Source organism: Mustelus asterias, unplaced genomic scaffold (genome assembly GCF_964213995.1).
Source record: "Mustelus asterias unplaced genomic scaffold, sMusAst1.hap1.1 HAP1_SCAFFOLD_538, whole genome shotgun sequence".
NCBI classification, from domain to species: Eukaryota; Metazoa; Chordata; class Chondrichthyes; order Carcharhiniformes; family Triakidae; genus Mustelus; species Mustelus asterias.
The window spans coordinates 261,269-287,755 of NW_027590488.1; the positions used below are offsets into that span (position 1 = coordinate 261,269).

The 26,487-nt window shown below is 52.5% G+C and overlaps 1 protein-coding gene across 1 annotated transcript in view; it reads left to right on the top strand.

The window, feature by feature from the left end:
• Positions 1-336: 336 nt before the first annotated feature.
• Positions 337-26,487, top strand: part of LOC144486963 (ephrin-A5-like) — a gene marked incomplete at its 3' end in the record, with an annotated part of 28,395 nt that continues 2,244 nt past the window's right edge. Inside the window, exon 1 of the mRNA XM_078204983.1 lies at positions 337-526. Within this exon, the coding sequence (XP_078061109.1) occupies positions 414-526 (113 nt within the window). The remainder of the gene's footprint in view (positions 527-26,487) is intronic.

Here is a 26,487-nt window from a genome sequence, read left to right on the forward strand (position 1 = left end):
CTCTCCCTTCTCACATCTGCCAATCGCTGTTAATCCTCGCCACTGGGGGTAGACTCACACCTGGGAATTCTGGAAAAGCCAGAATCAATTCCAAACACACCTCCCCCAGAGTTGTACAAGCAAAAAAGGGACACGATTAAAGTGGAAGCTTCAGAGCATGGTATAAACTATATTACTGGAATGCAAGCAGGCGTTGCCCTTTTAAGAGAGAATTAAAACTTCCCCATTTCATTTTTTGCTATGTCGACACGCACAATGAGTCAAGGTTTGAAGTTACACTGGGTGTGGGGCGTGTCTTCAATAAAAGTATCGCAAGGTTGTCACTCAAACAGTAAGCTGTGATTTGAGAAGTGTGAGCAACAGAAAGTTAGTGAGGCAGAAAGAGGGGAACAGACAGGCGAAAAGCTGAAAACATGTATTTAGACATGGTCTTACAACGTGTGCTGTGGGTCTGTGTCTTTGTGGAACAAGCAAGCAAGGTTCTCACTGCAAGGCACACCGTGTATTGGAACAGCACAAACCCAAGGTAAGGAGAGGGAGAGGCTCAAAGCTCCCACACACACACACTCTCTCTCTCTTTCTCTCTCAAAGGCAGAGAAAACTTCAGCAAAAACTGCTCTACAAACTTGCCCCAGTACCAAATCTTTTCAAAACTTTGCATAACAGAACTTTGGGAAACTTTGGCGGAACTTTTGCTAAACTTCTGCTAAAACTTTGAGAAACTTTTGCTAAACTTCAGGCAACTTTTGCTTAAACTTTGAGAAACTTTTGTTAAACTTCAGGCAACTTTTGCTTAAACTTTGGGAAACTTTGGCTAAGCTTCAGGGAACATTTGCCTAAACTTCAAGGAACTTTTGCTTAAACTTCAGGGAACTTTTGCTTAAACTTCAGGGAACTTTTGCTTAAACTTCAAGCAACTTTTGCTTAAACTTTGGGAAACTTTGGCTAAGCTTCAGGGAACTTTTGCTAAACTTCAAGGAACTTTTGCTTAAACTTCAGGGAACTTTGCTAAACTTCAGGAAACTTTTGCTAAACTTCAGGAAACTTTTGCTAAACTTTTGTTGAACTTTTACCAAGCTTTCACTAAGCTTTTGCTAAACCCTTGCTAAACTCTTGCTAAACTTCTGCTAAACTTTGGGAAACTTTTGCTGAAGCTTTGGGAAACTTTTGCGGAAACTTGTGCTCAAGGTTGAGAAGACATTTGCAAAGTTATAGAATACTCCTGCAAAAACCTTTTGGAAATATTTGCAAAACTGGAGGAAACTTCTGTAAAACCCGAGGTGGACTTTAGCCAAACTTGAAGGAGACTGGGGGGGCCAGAACTCGAGGGAGACTTTTCCAACACCTTGTGAAGACTCTCTGACGAGCAAGTGACGCCGCTTTCTTCCAACTTTTGCCTAATCACCCCTTCAAATATTTTGAGAATTCTCGAGGGGGGAGGGAGAGAAAACACACCAGTGACATTTTGGAGAGTTGGACGCTTTTGAGAGCGAGATTTATTTGCGTGCTCTGACCTGCTTTGTCTGTCTAATGCTGGAGGCATAATCACTGCTTTTAACTTGCATCGTCGTCTGAAAAAATATTTCACTCGCTTCAGCTGCCAATAATCTCCAGTCGGTAAACATGGTTTCACAGTGTCTCTTGATTTGATTTATTATTGTCACATGTATTGGGATACAGTGAAAAGTATTGTTTCTTGCTCGCTATACAGACAAAGCATACCATTCATAGAGAAGGAAAGGTGAGAGTGCAGAATGTAGTGTTACAGTCATAGCTAGGGTGTAGAGAAAGATCAGCTTAATGCGAGGTAGGTCCATTCAAAAGTCTGACGGCAGCAGGGAAGAAGCTGTTCTTGAGTCGGTTCGTAGGTGACCTCAGACTTCTGTATGACCAGATCTGCGACCGGCCCCTCTCTCAGTATAAATCACCTGTTAAATTATTTCCTGTAATTCATTTCCTTTCTGCGCACCCAGATGTTACTCTCATTCAGCTCTGCTGGAACGGGTTACTGTAGTTACAACAGTGACAACAAATAAATCTGTTTACAACTCTCACAGGGGCGGTGCCGTCGCTATTTAACACTGGGGTACAGTACTGGTGGGGACAGGTCTGTCACTGTATAACACTGGGGTACAGTGCTTGTGGGGACGGGTCTGTCACTGTATACCACTGGGGTACAGTACTGGTGGGGACGGGTCTGTCACTGTATCACACTGGGGTACAGTACTGGTGGGGACGGGTCTGTCACTGTGTAACACTGGGGTACAGTACTGGTGGGGACGGGTCTGTCACTATATAACACTGGGGTACAGTACTGGTGGGGACGGGTCCGTCACTGTATAACACTGGGGTACAGTACTGGTGGGGACGGGTCCGTCACTGTATAACACTGGGGTACAGTACTATTGGGGACGGGTCTGTCACTGTATAAAACTGGGGTACAGTACTGGTGGGGACGGGTCTGTCACTATAACACAGGGGCACAGTACTGGTGCTTGTGGGGACGGGTCTGTCGCTGTATAACACTGGGGTACAGTACTGGTGGGGACGGGTCTGTCGCTGTATAACACTGGGGTACAGTACTGGTGGGGACAGGTCTGTCGCTGTATAAAACTGGGGTACAGTACTGGTGGGGACGGGTCTGTCGCTGTATAACACTGGGGGACGGGTCTGTCACTGTATAACACTGGGGTACAGTACTGGTGGGGACGGGTCTGTCACTGTATAAAACTGGGGTACAGTACTGGTGGGGACGGGTCTGTCGCTGTATAACACTGGGGTACAGTACTGGTGCGGACGGGTCTGTCGCTGTATAACACTGGGGCACAGTACTGGTGGGGACGGGTCTGTCGCTGTATAACACTGGGGTACAGTACTGGTGGGGACGGGTCTGTCGCTGTATAACACTGGGGTACAGTACTGGTGGGGACGGGTCTGTCGCTGTATAACACTGGTGTACAGTACTGGTGGGGACGGGTCTGTCACTGTATAACACTGGGGCACAGTACTGGTGGGGACAGGTCTGTCGCTGTATAACACTGGGGTACTGTACTGGTGGGGACGGGTCTGTCACTGTATAACACTGGGGTTCTGTACTGGTGGGGACGGGTCTGTCACTGTATAACACTGGGGTACAGTACTGGTGGGGACGGGTCTGTCACTGTATAACACTGGGGTACAGTACTGGTGGGGACGGGTCTGTCGCTGTATAACACTGGGCTACAGTACTGGTGGGGACGGGTCTGTTGCTGTATAACACTGGGGTACAGTACTGGTGGGGACAGGTCTGTCACTGTATAACACTGGGGTACAGTACTGGTGGGGACAGGTCTGTCGCTGTATAACACTGGGGTACAGTACTGGTGGGGACGGGTCTGTTACTGTATAACACTGGGGTACAGTACTGGTGGGGACAGGTCTGTCACTGTATAACACTGGGGTACAGTACTGGTGGGGACAGGTCTGTCACTGTATAACACTGGGGTACAGTACTGGTGGGGACAGGTCTGTCGCTGTATAACACTGGGGTGCAGTACTGGTGGGGACGAGTCTGTCGCTGTATAACACTGGGGTACAGTACTGGTGGGGACGAGTCTGTCACTGTATAACACTGGGGCACAGTACTGGTGGGGACGGGTCTGTCACTGTATAACACTGGGGTACAGTACTGGTGGGGACAGGTCTGTCGCTGTATAACACTGGGGTACCGTACTGGTGGGGACAGGTCTGTCGCAGTATAACACTGGGGTACAGTACTGGTGGGGACGGGTCTGTCGCAGTATAACACTGGGGTACAGTACTGGTGGGGACGGGGTCTGTCGCTGTATAACACTGGGGTACAGTACTGGTGCCTCGTGTCAGTGAGGCTAGGAATAGGGAGTTAGTACAATTGAATGCTTGGCTAAAGGACTGGTCCAGGAGGGAGGGCTTCATTTTCCTAGATCAATGGGAAGTTTTCAGGAGAGGATGGCACCTGTACAAGGAGGACGGGTCACAACTAAGCTGGAAGGGCATGAATATCCTGGCTGGGAGCTTTGCTAGTGCAGTTCGGGGGGGTTTTAAACTAGTATGGGGGGGGGGGGTGGGGATCAAAATATTAGGTCTACAAGTGTAGAGGCTGGGGACGAGCTTGGGGCTGGGACAAGGCTGGCAAAGAAGAAGAGCACTCTGGGGGAGGATGACCTCACTGGGCCTGGAGGTCTGGAGTGCATCTACTTCAATGCAAGGAGCGTAGCAGGGAAGACAGACAAACTTAGGGCCTTCATGCTGACGAGGAATTTGGATGTGGTTGCGGTGTCAGAGACTTGGTTGAAAGAGGGACAGGACTGGCAGCTGAATATTCCGGGGTACAAGTGTTTTAGGCGAGACAGAGGAGGGGCCAAAAGAGGTGGGGGAGTAGCGGTATTAGTTAGAGAGCATATTACAGCGGTGCAGAGGGAGGACAATTCAGAGGGGACGTGTAACGAGTCACTGTGGGTGGAGCTCAGAAACAGGAAGGGCGCAGTCACTATGTTGGGGGTATACTACAGGCCTCCCAACAGCCCAAGGGAAGTGGAAGAACGGATATGTCAGGAGATACTGGATAGGTGCAGGAAAAATAGGGTTGTTGTAGTGGGAGACTTCAATTTCCCTGGTATAGACTGGAAATCGCTGAGAGCTGGGACTTTGAATGGGGAGGAATTTGTAAAATGCATACAGGAAGGTTCTTTGGACCAATATGTAGATAGCCCGACTAGAGAGGGGGCTATACTGGACCTCGTACTGGGGAATGAGCCCGGTCAGGTCTTCAAAGTTTCGGTAGGGGATCATGTGGCAAATAGTGACCACAATTCTGTTAGCTTTAGGATAGTGATGGAAAAGGATGAGTGGTGTCCCAAGGGTAAGGTGTTGGATTGGGTGAAGGCTAACTTTAGTGGGATGAGGCAGAAATTGGCAGCTGTTGATTGGGAGAGGCTGTTTGAGGGTAAATCCACATCTGGCATGTGGGAGTCTTTTAAGGAACAGTTGTTAGGGCTACAGGACAGGCATGTGCCTGTAAAAAAGAAGGATAGGAAGGGTAGGATTCGAGAACCGTGGATAACCAGGGAAATTGAGGGACTGGTCAAAAAGAAAAGAGAGGCGTACGTTAGGTCCAGGCAGCTAAAAACGGAGGGAGCTCTGGAGGAGTACAAAGAAAGTAGGAAAGAACTCAAACGGGGAATTAGAAGGGCAAAAAGGGGTCACGAAATGTCCTTGGCAGACAGGATTAAAGAGAATCCCAAGGCATTTTATTCATACGTTAGGAACAAAAGGGTTGTCAGGGAAAAAATCGGACCTCTCAGGGACAAAAGTGGGGAATTATGCTTGGAGCCCAAAGAAGTAGGGGAGATCCTAAATGAATACTTTGTGTCGGTATTCACAAAGGAGAGGGATGTGTTGACTGGGAGTGTCTCGAAGGGGAGTGTTGAACCGTTGGAGAAAATCTCCATTACAAGGGAGGAAGTGTTAGGTTTGTTAGAGAATATAAAGACTGACAAATCCCCAGGGCCTGATGGAATCTATCCAAGGCTGCTCAGGGAGACGAGAGATGAAATCGCTGGGCCTCTGACGCAAATCTTTGTCTCGTCACTGGATGCAGGTGAGGTCCCAGAGGATTGGAGGATAGCTAATGTGGTCCCGTTATTTAAGAAGGGTAGGAAGGATAACCCAGGTAATTATAGGCCGGTGAGCTTGACGTCCGTGGTGGGGAAGTTCATAGAATCATAGAAATCATAGAAACCCTACAGTGCAGAAGGAGGCCATTCGGCCCATCGAGTCTGCACCGACCACAATCCCACCCAGGCCCTACCCCCACATATTTTAACCCACTAATCCCTCTAACCTACGCATCCCAGGACTCTAAGGGGCAATTTTTAACCTGGCCAATCAACCTAACCCGCACATCTTTGGACTGTGGGAGGAAACCGGAGCACCCGGAGGAAACCCACGCAGACACGAGGAGAATGTGCAAACTCCACACAGACAGTGACCCGAGCCAGGAATCGAACCCAGGACCCTGGAGCTGTGAAGCAGCAGTGCTAACCCACTGTGCTACCGTGCCACCCAATAAGTTGTTGGAGAGGATTCTTAGAGATAGGATGTATGCGCGTTTAGAAAGGAATAAACTCATTAAAGATAGTCAGCATGGTTTTGTGAGAGGGAGGTCATGCCTCACTAACCTGGTGGAGTTTTTTGAAGAAGTGACTAGAATGGTTGACGAGGGAAGGGCCGTGGATGTCGTCTATATGGACTTTAGTAAAGCTTTTGACAAAGTCCCTCATGGTAGGCTGGTGAAAAAGGTTGGATCTCATGGGACAAAGGGGGAGGTGGCTAGATGGGTGGAGAACTGGCTTGGTCACAGAAGACAGAGGGTGGTAGTGGAAGGGTCTTTTTCTGGCTGGATGCCTGTGACTAGTGGTGTTCCGCAGGGCTCTGTATTGGGACCTCTGCTGTTTGTGATTTATATAAACGATCTGGAAGAAGGTGTAACTGGGGTGATCAGTAAGTTTGCGGACGACACAAAATTGGCAGGACTTGCAGATAGTGAGGAGCATTGTCAGAAGCTACAGAAGGATATAGATAGGCTGGAAATTTGGGCAAAGAAATGGCAGATGGAGTTCAATCCTGATAAATGCGAAGTGATGCATTTTGGTGGGAATAATGTAGGGAGGAGCTATACGATAAATGGCAGAACCATAAAGGGTGTAGATACGCAGAGGGACCTGGGTGTGCAAGTCCACAGATCCTTGAAAGTGACGTCACAGGTGGAGAAGGTGGTGAAGAAGGCATATGGCATGCTTGCCTTTATAGGACGGGGCATAGAGTATAAAAGTTGGGGTCTGATGTTGCAGATGTATAGAACGTTGGTTCGGCCCCATTTGGAATACTGCGTACAGTTCTGGTCGCCACACGACCAGAAGGACGTGGAGGCTTTAGAGAGAGTACAGAGGAGGTTTACCAGGATGTTGCCTGGTATGGAGGGGCTTGGTTATGAGGAGAGATTGGGTAAACTGGGGTTGTTATCCCTGGAAAGACGGAGGATGAGGGGAGACTTAATAGAGGTGTATAAAATTATGACAGGCATAGATAGGGTGAACGGTGGGAAGCTTTTCCCCGGGTCGGTGGTGACGTTCACGAGGGGTCACAGGTTCAAGGTGAGGGGGGTGAGGTTTAACACGGATATCAGAAGGACATATTTTACACAGAGGGTGGTGGGAGCCTGGAATGCGCTGCCAGGCAAGGTGGTGGAGGCGGACACACTGGGAACGTTTAAGACTTATCTAGATAGACACATGAACGGAGTGGGAATGGAGGGATACAAAAGAATGGTCTAGTTTGGACCAGGGAGCGGCACGGGCTTGGAGGGCCGAAGGGCCTGTTCCTGTGCTGTATTGTTCTTTGTTCTGGTGGGGACGGGTCTGTCACTGCAAAACACTGGGGTACAGTACTGGTGGGGACGGGTCTGTCACTGCAAAACACTGGGGTACAGTACTAGTGGGGACGTCTCTGTCACTGTATAACACTGGGGTGCAGTACTGGTGGGGACGGGTCTGTCACTGTATAACCCTGGGGTGCAGTACTGGTGGGGACGTCTCTGTCACTGTATAACACTGGGGTGCAGTACTGGTGGGGACGGGTCGGTCGCTGTATAACACTGGGGTACAGTACTGGTGGGGACGGATCTGTCGCTGTACAACACTGAGGTACAGTATTGGTGGGGACGGGTCTGTCACTGTATAACACTGGGGTACAGTACTGGTGGGGATGGGACTGTCGCTGTATAACACTGGGGTACAGTACTGGTGGGGATGGGACTGTCGCTGTATAACACTGGGGTACAGTACTGGTGGGGACGGGTCTGTCATTGTATAACACTGGGGCACAGTACTGGCGGGGATGGGACTGTCGCTGTATAACACTGGGGTACAGTACTGGTGGGGATGGGACTGTCGCTGTATAACACTGGGGTACAGTACTGGTGGGGACGGGTCTGTCACTGTATAACACTGGGGTACAGTACTGGTGGGGATGGGTCTGTTGCTGTATAACACTGGGGTACAGTACTGGTGGGGACGGGTCTGTCACTGTATAACACTGGGATACAGTATTGGTGGGGATGGGTCTGTTCCTGTATAACACTGGGGTGCAGTACTGGTGGGGACGGGTCTGTCACTGTATAACACTGGGGTACAGTACTGGTAGGGATGGGTCTGTCGCTGTATAGCACTGGGGTACAGTACTGGTAGGGACGGGTCTGTCGCTGTATAGCACTGGGGTACAGTACTGGTGGGGATGGGACTGTCGCTGTATAACACTGGGGTACAGTACTGGTGGGGACGGGTCTGTCATTGTATAACACTGGGGTACAGTACTGGTGGGGATGGGTCTGTTGCTGTATAACACTGGGGTACAGTACTGGTGGGGACGGGTCTGTCACTGTATAACACTGGGATACAGTATTGGTGGGGATGGGTCTGTTCCTGAATAACACTGGGGTACAGTACTGGTGGGGACGGGTCTGTCACTGTATAACACTGGGGTGCAGTACTGGTGGGGACGGGTCTGTCACTGTATAACACTGGGGTACAGTACTGGTCGGGACGGGTCTGTCGCTGTATAGCACTGGGGTACAGTACTGGTAGGGACGGGTCTGTCGCTGTATAGCACTGGGGTACAGTACTGGTGGGGTCGGGTCTGTCACTGTATAACACTGGGGTACAGCACTGGTGGGGACGGGTCTGTCGCTGAATAACACTGGGGTACAGTACTGGTGGGGATGTGTGTCACTGTATAACACTGGGGTACAGTACTGATGGTGACGGGTCTGTCACTGTATAACACTGGGGTACAGTACTGGTGGGGATGGGTCTGTCACTGTATAACACTGGGGTACAGTACTGGTGGGGACGGGTCTGTCACTGTCTAACACTGGGGTACAGTACTGGTGAGGACGGGTCTGTCACTGTATAACACTGGGGTACAGTACTGGTGGGGACGGGTCTGTCGCTGTATAACACTGGGGTACAGTACTGGTGAGGACGGGTCTGTCGGTGTATAACACTGGGGTACAGTACTGGTGGGGACGGGTCTGTCACTGTATAACACTGGGATACAGTATTGGTGGGGATGGGTCTGTCACTGTATAACACTGGGGTGCAGGACTGGTGGGTATGGGTCTGTCACTGTATAACACTGGGGTGCAGGACTGGTAGGGACGGGTCTGTCGCTGTATAGCACTGGGGTACAGTACTGGTAGGGACGGGTCTGTCGCTGTATAGCACTGGGGTACAGTACTGGTGGGGATGGGTCTGTCACTGTATAACACTAGGGTACAGTACTGGTGGGGACGGGTCTGTCGCTGAATAACACTGGGGTACAGTACTGGTGGGGACGGGTCTGTCATTGTATAACACTGGGGTACTGTACTGGTGGGGATGGGTCTGTTGCTGTATAACACTGGGGTACAGTACTGGTAGGGACGGGTCTGTCGCTGTATAGCACTGGGGTACAGTACTGGTAGGGACGGGTCTGTCGCTGTATAGCACTGGGGTACAGTACTGGTGGGGACGGGTCTGTCACTGTATAACACTGGGGTATAGTACTGGTGGGGATGGGTCTGTCACTATAACACTGGGGTACAGTACTGGTGGGGACGGGTCTGTCACTGTATAACACTGGGGTACAGTACTGGTGAGGACGGGTCTGTCACTGTATAACACTGGGGTACAGTACTGGTGGGGACGGGTCTGTCACTGTACAAAACTGGGGTACAGTACTGGTGGGGACGGGTCAGTCACTGTATAACACTGGGGTACAGTACTGGTGGGGATGGGTCTGTCACTGTATAACACTGGGGTACAGTACTGGTGGGGATGGGTCTGTCACTGTATAACACTGGGGTACAGTACTGGTGGGGACGGGTCTGTCACTGTATAACACTGGGGTACAGTACTGGTGGGGACGGGTCTGTCACTGTATAACACTGGGGTACAGTACTGGTGGGGATGGGTCTGTCACTGTATAACACTGCGGTACAGTACTGGTGGGGATGGGTCTGTCACTGTATAACACTGGGGTACAGTACTGGTGGGGACGGGTCTGTCACTGTATAACACTGGGGTACAGTACTGGTGAGGACGGGTCTGTCGGTGTATAACACTGGGGTACAGTACTGGTGGGGACGGGTCTGTCACTGTATAACACTGGGGTACAGTACTGGTGGGGACGGGTCTGTCACTGTATAACACTGGGGTACAGTACTGGTGGGGATGGGTCTGTCACTGTATAACACTGGGGTACAGTACTGGTGGGGATGGGTCTGTCACTGTATAACACTGGGGTACAGTACTGGTGGGGATGGGTCTGTCACTGTATAACACTGGGGTACAGTACTGGTGGGGACGCGTCTGTCACTGTATAACACTGGGGTACAGTACTGGTGGGGGACGCGTCTGTCGCTGTATAACACTGGGGTACAGTACTGGTGGGGACGGGTCTGTCGCTGTATAACACTGGGGTACAGTACTGGTGGGGACGGGTCTGTCACTGTATAACACTGGGGTACAGTACTGGTGGGGACGGGTCTGTCGCTGTATAACACTGGGGTACAGTACTGATGGGGACGGGTCCGTCACTGTATAACACTGGGGTACAGTACTGGTGGGGATGGGTCTGTCGCTGTATAACACTGGGGCACAGTACTGGTGGGGACGGGTCTGTCACTGTATAACACTGGGGTACAGTACTGGTGGGGATGGGTCTGTCGCTGTATAACACTGGGGTACAGTACTGATGGGGACGGGTCTGTCACTGTATAACACTGGGGTACAGTACTGGTGGGGATGGGTCTGTCGCTGTATAACACTGGGGCACGGTACTGGTCGGGACGGGTCTGTCACTGTATAACACTGGGGTACAGTACTGGTGGGGACGGGTCTGTCACTGTATAACACTGGGGTACAGTACTGGTGGGGACGGGTCTGTCACTGTATAACACTGGGGTACAGTACTGGTGGGGATGGGTCTGTCGCTGTATAACACTGGGGTACAGTACTGGTGGGGACGGAACTGTCACTGTATAACACAGGGGTACAGTACTGGTGGGGACGGGTCTGTCACTGTATAACACTGGGGCACAGTACTGGTGGGGACGGGTCTGTCAATGTATAACACTGGGGTACAGTACTGGTGGGGATGGGTCTGTCGCTGTATAACACTGGGGCACAGTACTGGTGGGGACGGAACTGTCACTGTATAACACTGGGGTACAGTACTGGTGGGGATGGGTCTGTCGCTGTATAACACTGGGGTACAGTACTGGTGGGGACGGGTCTGTCACTGTATAACACTGGGGTACAGTACTGGTGGGGATGGGTCTGTCGCTGTATAACACTGGGGCACAGTACTGGTGGGGACGGAACTGTCACTGTATAACACTGGGGTACAGTACTGGTGGGGACGGGTCTGTCGCTGTATAACACAGGGGTACAGTACTGGTGGGGATGGGCCTGTCGCTGTATAACACTGGGGTACAGTACTGGTGGGGACGGGTCTGTCACTGTATAACACAGGGGTACAGTACTGGTGGGGACGGGTCTGTCACTGTATAACACTGGGGTACAGTACTGGTGGGGACGGGTCTGTCACTGTATAACACTGGGGTACAGTACTGGTGGGGACGGGTCTGTCACTGTATAACACTGGGGTACAGTACTGGTGGGGACGGGTCTGTCGCTGTATAACACTGGGGTACAGTACTGGTGGGGACGGGTCTGTCACTGTATAACACTGGGGTACAGTACTGGTGGGGACGGGTCTGTCACTGTATAACACTGGGGTACAGTACTGGTGGGGATGGGTCTGTCACTGTATAACACTGGGGTACAGTACTGGTGGGGACGGGTCTGTCTCTGTATAACACTGGGGTACAGTACTGGTGGGGACGGGTCTGTCACTGTATAACACTGGGGTACAGTACTGGTGGGGACGGGTCTGTCGCTGTATAACACTGGGGTACAGTACTGGTGGGGACGGGTCTGTCACTGTATAACACTGGGGTACAGTACTGGTGGGGACGGGTCTGTCACTGTATAACACTGGGGTACAGTACTGGGGAGGGAGTCTATATAAACTGACCACAATCCCACCCAGGCTTTATCCCCGTAACCCCATGCAATAACCCTGCTAATATTTGGACAGTAAGGGGCAATTTAGCACGGCCAATGCACCGAACCTCCACATCTTTCGAACCCACGAAGAGACGGGGAGAACGTGCAGACTCCGCACAGACAGTGACCCGAGCCGGGAATCGAACCTGGGTCCCTGGCGCTGTGAGGCAGCAGTGCGAACCCACTGGGCCGTGACTCCAGGTTGTGCGAAATGCCATCGGTTTTGGTCTGGAAACATTGTGAGTCCACCTCCAAGCCACCTCGCAGTGTCTGGGAGGGCGATGGGGGCTGGTGTGAAAGGGGTTTCAATGCACCATCGATATCCCACACAGACACTGGGCCGCTGTGTAAACCTCACGGATTCATGGAGAGCTGTTCTCTGCAATGATTAACAATCGCAAATGAATTTGATTGCACCCATTGATTTCATTTCCACTGTGGCAGACAGTTAAACAAACTCCATCGCTGCCGTGCGCAGAATAGTAATGATCTACTCACTGTCAGAGCGAGTGTAGAATAGAGGTTGTGTCCCTATACATGAGTTCACATCTCACACCATCCCCAATCAAAGGACAGGTACAGCACGGGGTTAGATACAGAGTAAAGCTCCCTCTACACTGTCCCCCCATCAAACACTCCCAGGACAGGACGGGGTTAGATACAGAGTAAAGCTCCCTCTACACTGCCTGCCATCAAACACCCCCAGGACAGGTACAGCATGGGGTTAGATACAGAGTAAAGCTCCCTCTACACTGTCCCCCATCAAACACACCCAGGACAGGTACAGCATGGGGTTAGATACAAAGTAAAGCTCCCTCTGCACTGTCCCCCATCAAACACTCCCAGGACAGGTACAGCACGGGGTTAGATACAGAGTAAAGCTCCCTCTACACTGTCCCCCATCAAACACTCCCAGGTCAGGTACAGCACGGGGTTAGATACAGAGTAAAGCTCCCTCTACACTGTCCCCCATCAAACACTCTCAGGACAGGTGCAGCACGGGGTTAGATACAGAGTAAAGCTCCCTCGACACTTTCCCCCATCAAACACCCCCAGGACAGGTACAGCACGGGGTTAGATACAGAGTAAAGCTCCCTCTACACTGTCCCCCATCAAACACTCCCAGGACAGGTACAGCACGGGGTTAGATACAGAGTAAAGCTCCCTCTACACTGTCCCCCATCAAACACTCCCAGGACAGGTACAACACGGGGTTAGATACAGAGTAAAGCTCCCTCTACACTGTCCCCATCAAACACTCCCAGGACAGGTACAGCACGGGTTTAGATACAGAGTAAAGCTCCCTCTACACTGTCCCCCATCAAACACTCCCAGGACATGTACAGCATGGGGTTAGATACAGAGTACAGCTCACTCTACACTGTCCCCATCAAACATTCCCAGGACAGGAACAGCACGGGATTAGATACAGAGTAAAGCTCCCTCTACACTGTCCCCCATCAAACACTCCCAGGACAGGTACAGCACGGGGTTAGATACAGAGTAAAGCTCCCTCTACACTGTCCCCCCCATCAAACACTCCCAGGAGAGGTACAGCACGGGCTTAGATACAGAGTAAAGCTCCCTCTACACTGTCCCCCCCATCAAACACTCCCAGGACAGGTACAGCACGGGGTTAGATACAGAGTAAAGCTCCCTCTACACTGTCCCCCATCAAACACACCCAGGACAGGTACAGCATGGGGTTAGATACAGAGTAAAGCTTCCTCTACACTGTCCCCCATCAAACACACCCAGGACAGGTACAGCATGGGATTAGATACAGAGTAAAGCTCCCTCTGCACTGTCCCCCATCAAACACTCCCAGGACAGGTACAGCACGGGGTTAGATACAGAGTGAAGCTCCCTCTACATTGTCCCCCATCAAACACTCCCAGGACAGGTACAGCACAGGGTTAGATACAGAGTAAAGCTCCCTCTACACTGTCCCCCATCAAACACTCCCAGGTCAGGTACAGCACGGGGTTAGATACAGAGTAAAGCTCCCTCTACACTGTCCCCCATCAAACACTCTCAGGACAGGTGCAGCACGGGGTTAGATACAGAGTAAAGCTCCCTCTACACTTTCCCCCATCAAACACCCCCAGGACAGGTACAGCACGGGGTTAGATACAGAGTAAAGCTCCCTGTACGCTGTCCCCCATCAAACACTCTCAGGACAGGTACAGCACGGGGTTAGATACAGAGTAAAGCTCCCTCGACACTTTCCCCCATCAAACACTCCCAGGACAGGTACAGCACGGGGTTAGATACAGAGTAAAGCTCCCTGTACGCTGTCCCCCATCAAACACTCTCAGGACAGGTGCAGCACGGGGTTAGGTACAGAGTAAAGCTCCCTCTACACTGTCCCCATCAAACACTCCCAGGACAGGTACAGCACGGGGTTAGATACAGAGTAAAGCTCTCTCTACACTGTCCCCATCAAACACTCCCAGGACAGGTACAGCACGGGGTTAGATACAGAGTAAAGCTCCCTCTACACTGTCCCCCATCAAACACTCCCAGGGCAGGTACAGCACGGGGTTAGATACAGAGTGAAACTCCCTCGACACGGAGATAGGCAGGGTAGGTTTTGTCATGAGGACAGGTTGTGGGGCAAGTCCCACATGAATAATGACGGTGGAACTGGACTAACCAATCCTGGCAGGGATTGGAATTCAGTTAGTCACACACTTAGATGGGCAAATACTTTTGAATATTTAAGAAGATGTTTGCAGAATTCCTGGAATTAGTTGAGTTGCGACAACGCCTGGCACTTGAAGGTGAGTCATTGTGTCACACCTACACAATCAAATCCTGACCATTCCGGGGGAGGTGACGGCCTCGTGATATTATCGCTGGACCATTAATTCAGAAACTCAGCTAATGTTCTGCGGCACCTGTGTTCGAATCCCACCACGGCAGAATTCAATAAAAAATGCCTGGAATTAAGAATCTACTGAAGATGATAAGGAGAAGATGAGACGTGAAGGCTCAGTTCGAGCACTTGAGAGTTACAAGTTAGTCAGGAAGGACCTAAAGAAAGAGTTAAGAAGAGCCAGGAGGGGACATGAGAAGTCTCTGGCAGGTAGGATCAAGGAAAACCCTGAAGCTTTCTATAGGTATGTCAGGAATAAAAGAATGACTAGGGTAAGATTAGGGCCAGTCAAGGACAGTAGTGGGAAGTTGTGTGTGGAGTCTGAAGAGATATGAGAGGCGCTAAATGAATATTTTTCATCAGTATTCACGCAGGAAAAAGACAATGTTGTCGAGGAGAATACTGAGATGCAGGCTCTTGGACTGGACGGGATTGAGGTTCATAAGGAGGAGGTGTTAGCTATTCTGGAAAGGGTAAAAATAAATAAGTCCCCTGTGCCGGATGGGATTTATCCTAGGATTCTCTGGGAGGCTAGAGAGGAGATTGCAGAGCCTTTGGCTTTGATCTTTGTGTCGTCATTGTCTACAGGAACAGTGCCAGAAGACTGGAGGAGAGCAAATGTTGTCCCCTTGTTCAAGAAGGGGAGTAGGGACAACCCTGGTAATTATAGACCGGTGAGCCTTACTTCTGTTGTGGGCAAAGTTTTCGAAAGGATAAGAGATAGGAGTTATAATCACCTCGAAAGGAATAATTTGATTAGGGATAGTCAGCACGGTTTTGTGAAGGGTAGGTCGTGCCTCACAAACCTTATTGAGTTCTCTGAGAAGGTGACCAAAGAGGTGGATGAGGGTAAAGCGGTTGATGTGGTGTATATGGATTTCAGCAAAGCGTTTGATAAGGTTCCCCATGGTAAGCCTTTGCAGAAAATACGGACACATGGGATTGAGGGTGATTTAGTGGTTTGGATCAGGAATTGGCGAGCTGTAAGAAAACAGAGGGTGGTGGTTGATGGGAAATATTCATCCTGGAGTTCAGTTACTAGTGGTGTACCGCAAGGATCTGTTTTGGGGCCACTGCTGTTTGTCATTTTTATTAATGACCTGGATGAGGGCGTAGAAGGATGGATTAGTAAATTTGCGGATGACACTAAAGTCAGTGGAGTTGTAGGCAGTGTGGAGGGAAGTGGCAGGTTACAGAGGGACATAGATAAGCTGCAGAGCTGGGCTGAGAGGTGGCAAATGGAGTTTAATGTGGAAAAGTGTGAGGTGATTCACTTTGGAAGGAGTAACAGGAATACAGAGTACTGGGCTAATGGTAAGATACTTGGTAGTGTGGATGAACAGAGGGATCTGGGTGTCCATGTGCATAGATCCCTGAAAGTCGGCACCCAGGTTGATAGGGTTGTTAAGAAGGCGTACGGTGTGTTAGCTTTTATTGGTAGAGGGATTGCGTTTCGGAGCCAGGAGGTCATGCTGCAGCTGTACAAAACTCTGGTGCGGCCGCACTTGGAGTATTGCGTACAGTTCTGGTCACCGCGTTATAGGAAAGATGTGGAAGTGTTGGAAAGGGTGCAGAGGAGATTTACCAGGATGTTGCCTGGTATGGTGGGAAGATCGTATGAGGAAAGGCTGAGGGACTTGAGGTTGTTTTCATTGGAGAGAAGAAGGTAAGAGGTGACTTAATAGAGGCATACAAGATGATCAGAGGATTAGATAGGGTGGATAGTGAGAGCCTTTTTCCTCGGATGGTGATGGCTAACACGAGGGGACATAGCTTTAAATTGAGGGGTGAGAGATATAGGACAGATGTCAGAGGTAGGTTCTTTACTCGGAGAGTAGTAAGGGCGTGGAATGCCCTGCCTGCAACAGTAGTGGACTCGCCAACATTAAGAGCATTTAAATGGTTATTGGATAAACATATGGATGATATTGGAATAGTGTAGGTTAGATGGGCTTTAGATTGGTTTCACTGGTCGGTGCAACATCGAGGGCCGAAGGGCCTGTACTGCGCTGTAATGTTCTATGTTCTCTGTTCTCCTGATGACCCATTGTGGGAAAAACCCATCTGGTTCCCTTTAGGGAAGGAAATCTGCCGTCCTTACCCCGGTCTGGCCTACATGTGACTCCAGAGCCACAGCAATGTGGTTGATGCTCAACTGCCCTCCAAGGGCAACGAGGGATGGGAAATAATTGCTGACCCTGCTCTCTCATTCAGTGTGGGCCTGTGGTCGGGCCTCGGGCTGCGGTCAGTGCTGAGGGAGTGCCGCACTGTGGGAGGGTCAGTGCTGAGGGAGCACCGCACTGTGGGAGGGTCAGTGCTGAGGGAGCGCCGCACTGTGGGAGGGTCAGTGCTGAGGGAGCACCGCACTGTGGGAGGGTCAGTGCTGCGGGAGCGCCGCACTGTGGGAGGGTCGGTGCTGAGGGAGTGCCGCACTGTGGGACGGTCAGTGCTGAGGGAGTGCCGCACTGTGGGAGGGTCAGTGCTGAGGGAGCGCCGCACTGTGGGAGGGTCAGTGCTGAGGGAGCGCCGCACTGTGGGACGGTCAGTGCTGAGGGAGCGCCGCACTGTGGGAGGGTCAGTGCTGAGGGAGCGCCGCACTGTGGGAGGGTCGGTGCTGAGGGAGCGCCGCACTGTGGGAGGGTCGGTGCTGAGGGAGCGCCGCACTGTGGGAGGGTCGGTGCTGAGGGAGCGCCGCACTGTGGGAGGGTCAGTGCTGAGGGAGCGCCGCACTGTGGGAGGGTCAGTGCTGAGGGAGCGCCGCACTGTGGGAGGGTCAGTGCTGAGGGATGGCCGCACTGTGGGAGGGTCAGTGCTGAGGGATGGCCGCACTGTGGGAGGGTCAGTGCTGAGGGAGCACCGCACTGTGGGAAGGTCAGTGCTGAGGGAGCACCGCACTGTGGGAGGGTCGGTGCTGAGGGAGCGCCGCACTGTGGGAGGGTCAGTGCTGAGGGAGCGCCGCACTGTGGGAGGGTCAGTGCTGAGGGAGCGCCGCACTGTGGGAGGGTCAGTGCTGAGGGAGCACCGCACTGTGGGAGGGTCAGTGCTGAGGGAGCGCCGCACTGTGGGAGGGTCAGTGCTGAGGGAGCACCGCACTGTGGGAGGGTCAGTGCTGAGGGAGCGCCGCACTGTGGGAGGGTCAGTGCTGAGGGAGCGCCGCACTGTGGGAGGGTCAGTGCTGAGGGAGCGCCGCACTGTGGGAGGGTCAGTGCTGAGGGAGCGCCGCACTGTGGGAGGGTCAGTGCTGAGGGAGCGCCGCACTGTGGGAGGGTCAGTGCTGAGGGAGCGCCGCACTGTGTGGGAGGGTCGGTGCTGAGGGAGCGCCGCACTGTGGGAGGGTCAGTGCTGAGGGAGCGCCGCACTGTGGGAGGGTCAGTGCTGAGGGAGCGCCGCACTGTGGGAGGGTCAGTGCTGAGGGAGCGCCGCACTGTGGGAGGGTCGGTGCTGAGGGAGCGCCGCACTGTGGGAGGGTCGGTGCTGAGGGAGCGCCGCACTGTGGGAGGGTCAGTGCTGAGGGAGCGCCGCACTGTGGGAGGGTCAGTGCTGAGGGAGCGCCGCACTGTGGGAGGGTCAGTGCTGAGGGAGCGCCGCACTGTGGGAGGGTCAGTGCTGAGGGATGGCCGCACTGTGGGAGGGTCAGTGCTGAGGGAGCGCCGCACTGTGGGAGGGTCAGTGCCGAGGGAGCACCGGACTGTGGGAAGGTCAGTGCTGAGGGAGCGCCGCACTGTGGGAGGGTCGGTGCTGAGGGAGCGCCGCACTGTGGGAGGGAGAGTGCTGAGGGAGCGCCGCACTGTGGGAGGGTCAGTGCTGAGGGAGCGCCGCACTGTGGGAGGGTCGGTGCTGAGGGAGCGCCGCACTGTGGGAGGGTCAGTGCTGAGGGAGTGCCGCACTGTGGGAGGGTCAGTGCTGAGGGAGCGCCGCACTGTGGGAGGGTCAGTGCTGAGGGAGCGCCGCACTGTGGGAGGGTCAGTGCTGAGGGTGCGCCGCACTGTGGGAGGGTCGGTGCTGAGGGAGCGCCGCACTGTGGGAGGGTCAGTGCTGAGGGAGTGCCGCACTGTGGGAGGGTCAGTGCTGAGGGAGCGCCGCACTGTGGGAGGGTCAGTGCTGAGGGAGCGCCGCACTGTGGAAGGGTCATTGCTGATGGAGCGCCGCACTGTGAGAGGTTCAGTGCTGAGGGAGCACCGCACTGTGGGAGGGTCAGTGCTGAGGGAGCGCCGCACTGTGGGAGGGTCAGTGCTGAGGGAGCGCCGCACTGTGGGAGGGTCAGTGCTGAGGGAGCGCCGCACTGTGGGAGGGTCAGTGCTGAGGGAGCACCGCACTGTGGGAGGGTCAGTGCTGAGGGAGCCCCGCACTGTGGGAGTGTCAGTGCTGAGGGAGCGCCGCACTGTGGGAGGGTCAGTGCTGAGGGAGCGCCGCACTGTGGGAGGGTCAGTGCTGAGAGAGCGCCGCACTGTGGGAGGGTCAATGCTGAGGGAGTGCCGCACTGTGGGAGGGTCAGTGCTGAGGGAGCACCGCACTGTGGGAGGGTCAGTGCTGAGGGAGCGCCGCACTGTGGGAGGGTCAGTGCTGAGGGAGCGCCGCGCTGTGGGAGGGTCGATGCTGAGGGAGCGCCGCACTGTGGGAGGGTCAGTGCTGAGGGAGCGCCGCACTGTGGGAGGGTCGATGCTGAGGGAGCGCCGCACTGTGGGAGGGTCAGTGCTGAGGGAGCGCCGCACTGTGGGAGGGTCAGTGCTGAGGGAGCGCCGCGCTGTGGGAGGGTCGATGCTGAGGGAGCGCCGCACTGTGGGAGGGTCAGTGCTGAGGGAGCGCTGCACTGTGGGAGGGTCGATGCTGAGGGAGTGCCGCACTGTGGGAGGGTCAGTGCTGAGGGAGCACCGCACTGTGGTAGGGTCAGTGCTGAGGGAGCGCCGCACTGTGGGAGGGTCAGTGCTGAGGGAGCGCCGCACTGTGGGAGGGTCAGTGCTGAGGGAGCGCTGCACTGTGGGAGAGTCACAGCTGAGGAAGTGCCGCACTGGCGAGCCTCTCCCTCCCTCACACTCTCTCTCTCTCTCTCTCTGGACAGGGACCATTGCCAAGGGAAGCCAAGGAGGTTAATCTGGTGTGGATTAATCCCAGTCAGAGGGTTAATGGAAGTCTTATCTTGTCTTGTTCAGAATGGGGCCTGACTTAATAACTCTGTCTCCACCTGATACTTTGGGATTACACAAGGAAGGAGACGGGTTCTTTAACACATATGAATGAGGCGGAAAAGTATAATCTTCGATGAATCTTTCTGCAGTCTCTGGCCAAGGGAACCGCAGTGAAGATTTGAGTGAATTGAAATTCCTTCCTTCTCAAGAGAAGACATTTCCCCATCTTTAGGATTCGCTGGCAGTTTTTATTTTGGTCTTTTGCTCTCGAGTGGGCCCTCCCCTCACCTCCAGCCCCTCGTCTGCGGCCCTTCTAGCTCAGGGGGAGGCCATTCGCCCCACCGCACCACTGCTAGCTCTTTGAAAGAGCTATCCAATTAATTATAGACTCCCTGCAGGGCAGAAGGAGGCCGTTAGGCCCATCGGCCGCACCGACCACAATCCCAACCTTGCCCTATTCCTGTAACCCCACATATTTACCCTGCTAATCCCCCTGACACTAGTGTCAATTGTGTTTGTAGTGTGCACTCCAGTCCAATCACCCATCTTAGAAATGGGCATCATAGAATCCCTACAGTTCAGAAGGAAGCCATTTGGCCCATCGAACCTGCACCGACCACAACCCAGGCCCTATCCCCGTGACCCCACATATTTATCCTGCAAGTCCTTTGACACGAAGAGGCAATTTAGCACGGCCAATCCCCCGAACCTGCACATCTTTAGACACTAAGGGGCAATTTAGCATGGCCAATCCCCCGAACCTGCACATCTTTGGACACTAAGGGGCAATTTAGCATGGCCAATCCCCCGAACCTGCACATCTTTGGACACTAAGGGGCAATTTAGCATGGCCAATCCCCCGAACCTGCACATCTTTGGACACTAAGGGACAATTTAGCATGGCCAATCCCCCGAACCTGCACATCTTTAGACACTAAGGGGCAATTTAGCATGGCCAATCCACCTAACCCGCACATCTTTAGACACTAAGGGGCAATTTAGCATGGCCAATCCACCTAACCCACACATCTTTAGACACTAAGGGGCAATTTAGCATGGCCAATCCACCTAACCTGCACATCTTTAGACACTAAGGGGCAATTTAGCATGGCCAATCCACCTAACCTGCACATCTTTAGACACTAAGGGGCAATTTAGCATGGCCAATCCACCTAACCTGCACATCTTTAGACACTAAGGGGCAATTTAGCATGGCCAATCCACCTAACCTGCACATCTTTGGACACTAAGGGGCAATTTAGCATGGCCAATCCCCCGAACCTGCACATCTTTGGACACTAAGGGGCAATTTAGCATGGCCAATCCCCCGAACCTGCACATCTTTGGACACTAAGGGACAATTTAGCATGGCCAATCCACCTAACCTGCACATCTTTGGACACTAAGGGGCAATTTAGCATGGCCAATCCCCCGAACCTGCACATCTTTGGACACTAAGGGGCAATTTAGCATGGCCAATCCCCGAACCTGCACATCTTTGGACACTAAGGGGCAATTTAGCATGGCCAATCCCCCGAACCTGCACATCTTTGGACACTAAGGGACAATTTAGCATGGCCAATCCACCTAACCTGCACATCTTTAGACACTAAGGGGCAATTTAGCATGGCCAATCCACCTAACCTGCACATCTTTAGACACTAAGGGGCAATTTAGCATGGCCAATCCACCTAACCTGCACATCTTTAGACACTAAGGGGCAATTTAGCATGGCCAATCCACCTAACCTGCACATCTTTAGACACTAAGGGGCAATTTAGCATGGCCAATTCACCTAACCTGCACATCTTTGGACACTAAGGGGCAGTTTAGCATGGCCAGTCCACCTAACCTGCACATCTTTAGACACTAAGGGGCAATTTAGCATGGCCAATCCCCCTAACCTGCACATCTTTGGACACTAAGGGGCAATTTATCATGGCCAATCCACCTAACTTGCACATCTTTGGACTGCGGGAGGAAACCGGAGCACCCGGAGGAAACCCACGCAGAGAAATAATCGTCAAATCTTGAGCGAAACGCCTTTTGGGATGTAGGAAGGGCAGTAGGCAGAAATCCTCTGAGAAATAGTCATCAAATCTTGTCATCAGGATCTCTTGAGGCTGGAGCAAAAGTTGTAGGCCAGAATTTTGAGAGAAATAGGTAACAAACGTTGTGCTTGAGGCCGATTGGAGGCTGTAGAAAGGGCAGTAGGCCAGAATGTTCTGAGAAATAGTCATCGAATCTTGTGGTCAACGCCTTTGGAGTCTGTCGGGAGGGCGGCAGGCCGGAGTTTTGTGAGAAAAAGGTGGCAGATTTTGTGCTCGAGGCGTTTTTGAGACTGTAGGTCGGGACTTGGCGAGGGAAGGCGGACAGATTGTGGCCTTTGGAGGCCGCAGGTAGGGGTTGTAGGCGTGAGGGGGTGCCGAGGGGCACTGAGGAACAAGGATGCAGGCCGGGTGGAGAAAGCAAGAGGTGAGAGAGAGACAAAGATATGTAGAGGGACAGGTAGTATTGGGGAAGCAGGGGGGCTGCAGAAGGACTTGGACAGGTTCGGAGAGTGGGCAAAGAAGCGGCGGATGGAATACAATGTGGAAAAGTGTGAGGTTCTGCACTTTGGAAGGAGGGATGGAGGCAGAGACTATTTTCTAAATGGGGAAATGCTTAGGAAATCAGAAACACAAAAGGACTTGGGAGTCATTGTTCAAGATTCTCTGAAGGCTAACGTGCAGGTTCAGTCGGCAGTTAGGAAGGCAAATGTAATGTTAGCATTCATGTCGAGAGGGCTAGAATACAGGAGCAGGGATGTACTTCTGAGGCTGTATAAGGCTCTGGTCAGACCCCGTTTGGAGTATTGGGAGCAGTTTTGGGCCCCGTATCTAGGGAAGGATGTGCCGGGCCTTGGAAAGGGTCCAGAGGAGGTTCACAAGAATGATCCCTGGAATGAAGAGCTCCAAGCCCGGACTCTAAGCCCGTGCTGTACCTGTCCTGGGAGTGTTTGATGGGGGGACAGTGTAGATGGAGCTTTACTCTGTATCTAACCCCGTGCTGTACCTGTCCTGGGAGTGTTTGATGGGGGACAGTGTAGAGGGAGCTTTACTCTGTATCTAACCCCGTGCTGTACCTGTCCTGGGAGTGTTTGATAGGGACAGTGTAGAGGGAGCTTTACTCTGTATCTAACCCCGTGCTGTACCTGTCCTGGGAGTGTTTGATGGGGGACAGTGTAGAGGGAGCTTTACTCTGTATCTAACCCCGTGCTGTACCTGTCCTGGGAGTGTTTGATGAGTGACAGTGTAGAGGGAGCTTTACTCTGTATCTAACCCCGTGCTGTACCTGTCCTGGGAGTGTTTGATGAGTGACAGCGTAGAGGGAGCTTTACTCTGTGCCGAATGAAGTATGAGGAACGGTTGAGGACTCTGGGTCTGTACTCGTTGGAGTTTAGAAGGATGAGGGGAGGGATCTTATTGAAACTTACAGGATACTGCGAGGCCTGGATAGAGTGGACGTGGAGAGGATGTTTCCACTAGTAGGAAAAACCAGAACCAGAGGGCATAACCTCAGGCTAAAGGGACGATCCTTTAAAACAGAGATGAGGAGGAATTTCTTCAGCCAGAGAGTGGTGAATCTGTGGAACTCTTTGCCGCAGAAGGCTGTGGAGGCCGGGTCATTGAGTGTCTTTAAGACAGAGATAGGTAGGTTCTTGATGAATAAGGGGATCAGGGGTTATGGGGAGAAGGCAGGAGAATGGGGGATGAGAAAAATATCAGCCATGATTGAATGGTGGAGCAGACTCGATGGGCCGAGTGGCCTCATTCTGCTCCTATGTCTTATGGAGATGATTTGTTTTTGACGTACCGGAGTTTGGTCAAGAAATGGGAGTTGGCGGGGAATTAAGCCTTTCTGGTGAGTTCCAGAAATTCCATTCTGCTTTGGTTCCTCAGGAAAGCTTTCTTCGCCTGCCAGGAAAGTTTGAGTGAATAATCCAGAAATTTTCGCCGCGTGATTCCTTCTGCAGTTAGTGGGAGATTGGGACGGAGGCAGTGGAATTATTTGGTGCTGACTTGCACAAGACTAGATGTCTGGATGTTTAATGAGGTCTGGAGGGGCCTAGATTAAGCATTCGGGCCCTCGTGCCAAATGTTTTCTTTTCCAATTTTGGCCAGGCCAAACTGGGAATTTCTGAGGTAAACCTGACTCCAAAAGTCTGCCTCTGTCTCTTGGAGAAATTACGACTTCCATTTTTTCCTATTTTCAACTCTCTGGCAAGTTTTTATTTCGGGAGGGAAGCTTGAGGTGGCACCTTGAGGAAGGACTTCAGGTGAGTGCCCCTCCAGAATGAGGAGACTCCCTCCCCCAGCATTCCCGAGAGCCGGACAGATTCGGACTTGGACACGAGGCTTTGCCGTGCTGTGGAGCCTTTCTTGCTCAGAGTGCTGCACTTTTACTCTGTATCTAACCCCGTGCTGTACCTGTCCTGGGAGTGTTTGATGGGGGACAGTGTAGAGGGAGCTTTACTCTGTATCTAACCCCGGGCTGTACCTGTCCTGGGAGTGTTTGATGGGGACAGTGTAGAGGGAGTTTTACTCTGTATCTAACCCCGTGCTGTCCCTGTCCTGGGAGTGTTTGATGGGGGACAGTGTAGAGGGAGCTTTACTCTGTATCTAACCCCGTGCTGTACCTGTCCTGGGAGTGTTTGATGGGGACAGTGTAGAGGGAGCTTTACTCTGTATCTAACCCCGTGCTGTACCTGTCCTGGGAGTGTTTGATGGGGGACAGTGTAGAGGGAGCTTTACTCTGTATCTAACCCCGTACTGTACCTGTCCTGGGAGTGTTTGATGGGGACAGTGTAGAGGGAGCTTTACTCTGTATCTAACCCCGTGCTGTACCTGTCCTGGGAGTGTTTGATGGGGGACAGTGTAGAGGGAGCTTTACTCTGTATCTAACCCCGTGCTGTACCTGTCCTGGGAGTGTTTGATGGGGGACAGTGTAGAGGGAGCTCTACTCTGTATCTAACCCCGTGCTGTACCTGTCCTGGGAGTGTTTGATGGGGGACAGTGTAGAGGGAGCTTTACTCTGTATCTAACCCCGTGCTGTACCTGTCCTGGGAGTGTTTGATGGGGGTCAGTGTAGAGGGAGCTTTACTCTGTATCTAACCCCGTGCTGTACCCGTCCTGGGAGTGTTTGATGGGGACAGTGTAGAGGGAGCTTTACTCTGTATCGAACCCCGTGCTGTACCTGTCCTGGGAGTGTTTGATGGGGGACAGTGTAGAGGGAGCTTTACTCTGTATCTAACCCCGTGCTGTCCCTGTCCTGGGAGTGTTTGATGGGGGACAGTGCAGAGGGAGCTTTACTCTGTATCTAACCCCGTGCTGTACCTGTCCTGGGAGTGTTTGATAGGGACAGTGTAGAGGGAGCTTTACTCTATATCTAACCCCGTGCTGTACCTGTCCTGGGAGTGTTTGATGGGGGACAGTGTAGAGGGAGCTTTACTCTGTATCTAACCCCGTGCTGTCCCTGTCCTGGGAGTGTTTGATAGGGACAGTGTAGAGGGAGCTTTACTCTGTATCTAACCCCGTGCTGTACCTGTCCTGGGAGTGTTTGGTGGGGGACAATGTAGAGGGAGCTTTACTCTGTATCTAACCCTGTGCTGTACCTGTCCTGGGAGTGTTTGATGGGGGGACAGTGTAGAGGGAGCTTTACTCTGTATCTAACCCCGTGCTGTACCTGTCCTGGGAGTGTTTGATGGGGGGACAGTGGAGAGGGAGCTTTACTCTGTATCTCACCCCGTGCTGTACCTGTCCTGGGAGTGTTTGATGGGGGGACAGTGTAGAGGGAGCTTTACTCTGTATCTAACCCCGTGCTGTACCTGTCCTGGGAGTGTTTGATGGGGACAGTGTAGAGGGAGCTTTACTCTGTATCTAACCCCGTGCTGTACCTGTCCTGGGAGTGTTTGATGGGGGGACAGTGTAGAGGGAGCTTTACTCTGTATCTAACCCCGTGCTGTACCTGTCCTGGGAGTGTTTGATGGGGGACAGTGTAGAGGGAGCTTTACTCTGTATCTAACCCCGTGCTGTACCTGTCCTGGGAGTGTTTGATGGGGGACAGTGTAGAGGGAGCTTTACTCTGTATCTAACCCCGTGCTGTACCTGTCCTGGGAGTGTTTGATGGGGGGACAGTGTAGAGGGAGCTTTACTCTGTATCTAACCCCGTGCTGTACCTGTCCTGGGAGTGTTTGATGGGGGACACTGTAGAGGGAGCTTTATTCTGTATGTGGTAGTGACACCTCTGCAAGAGGGGT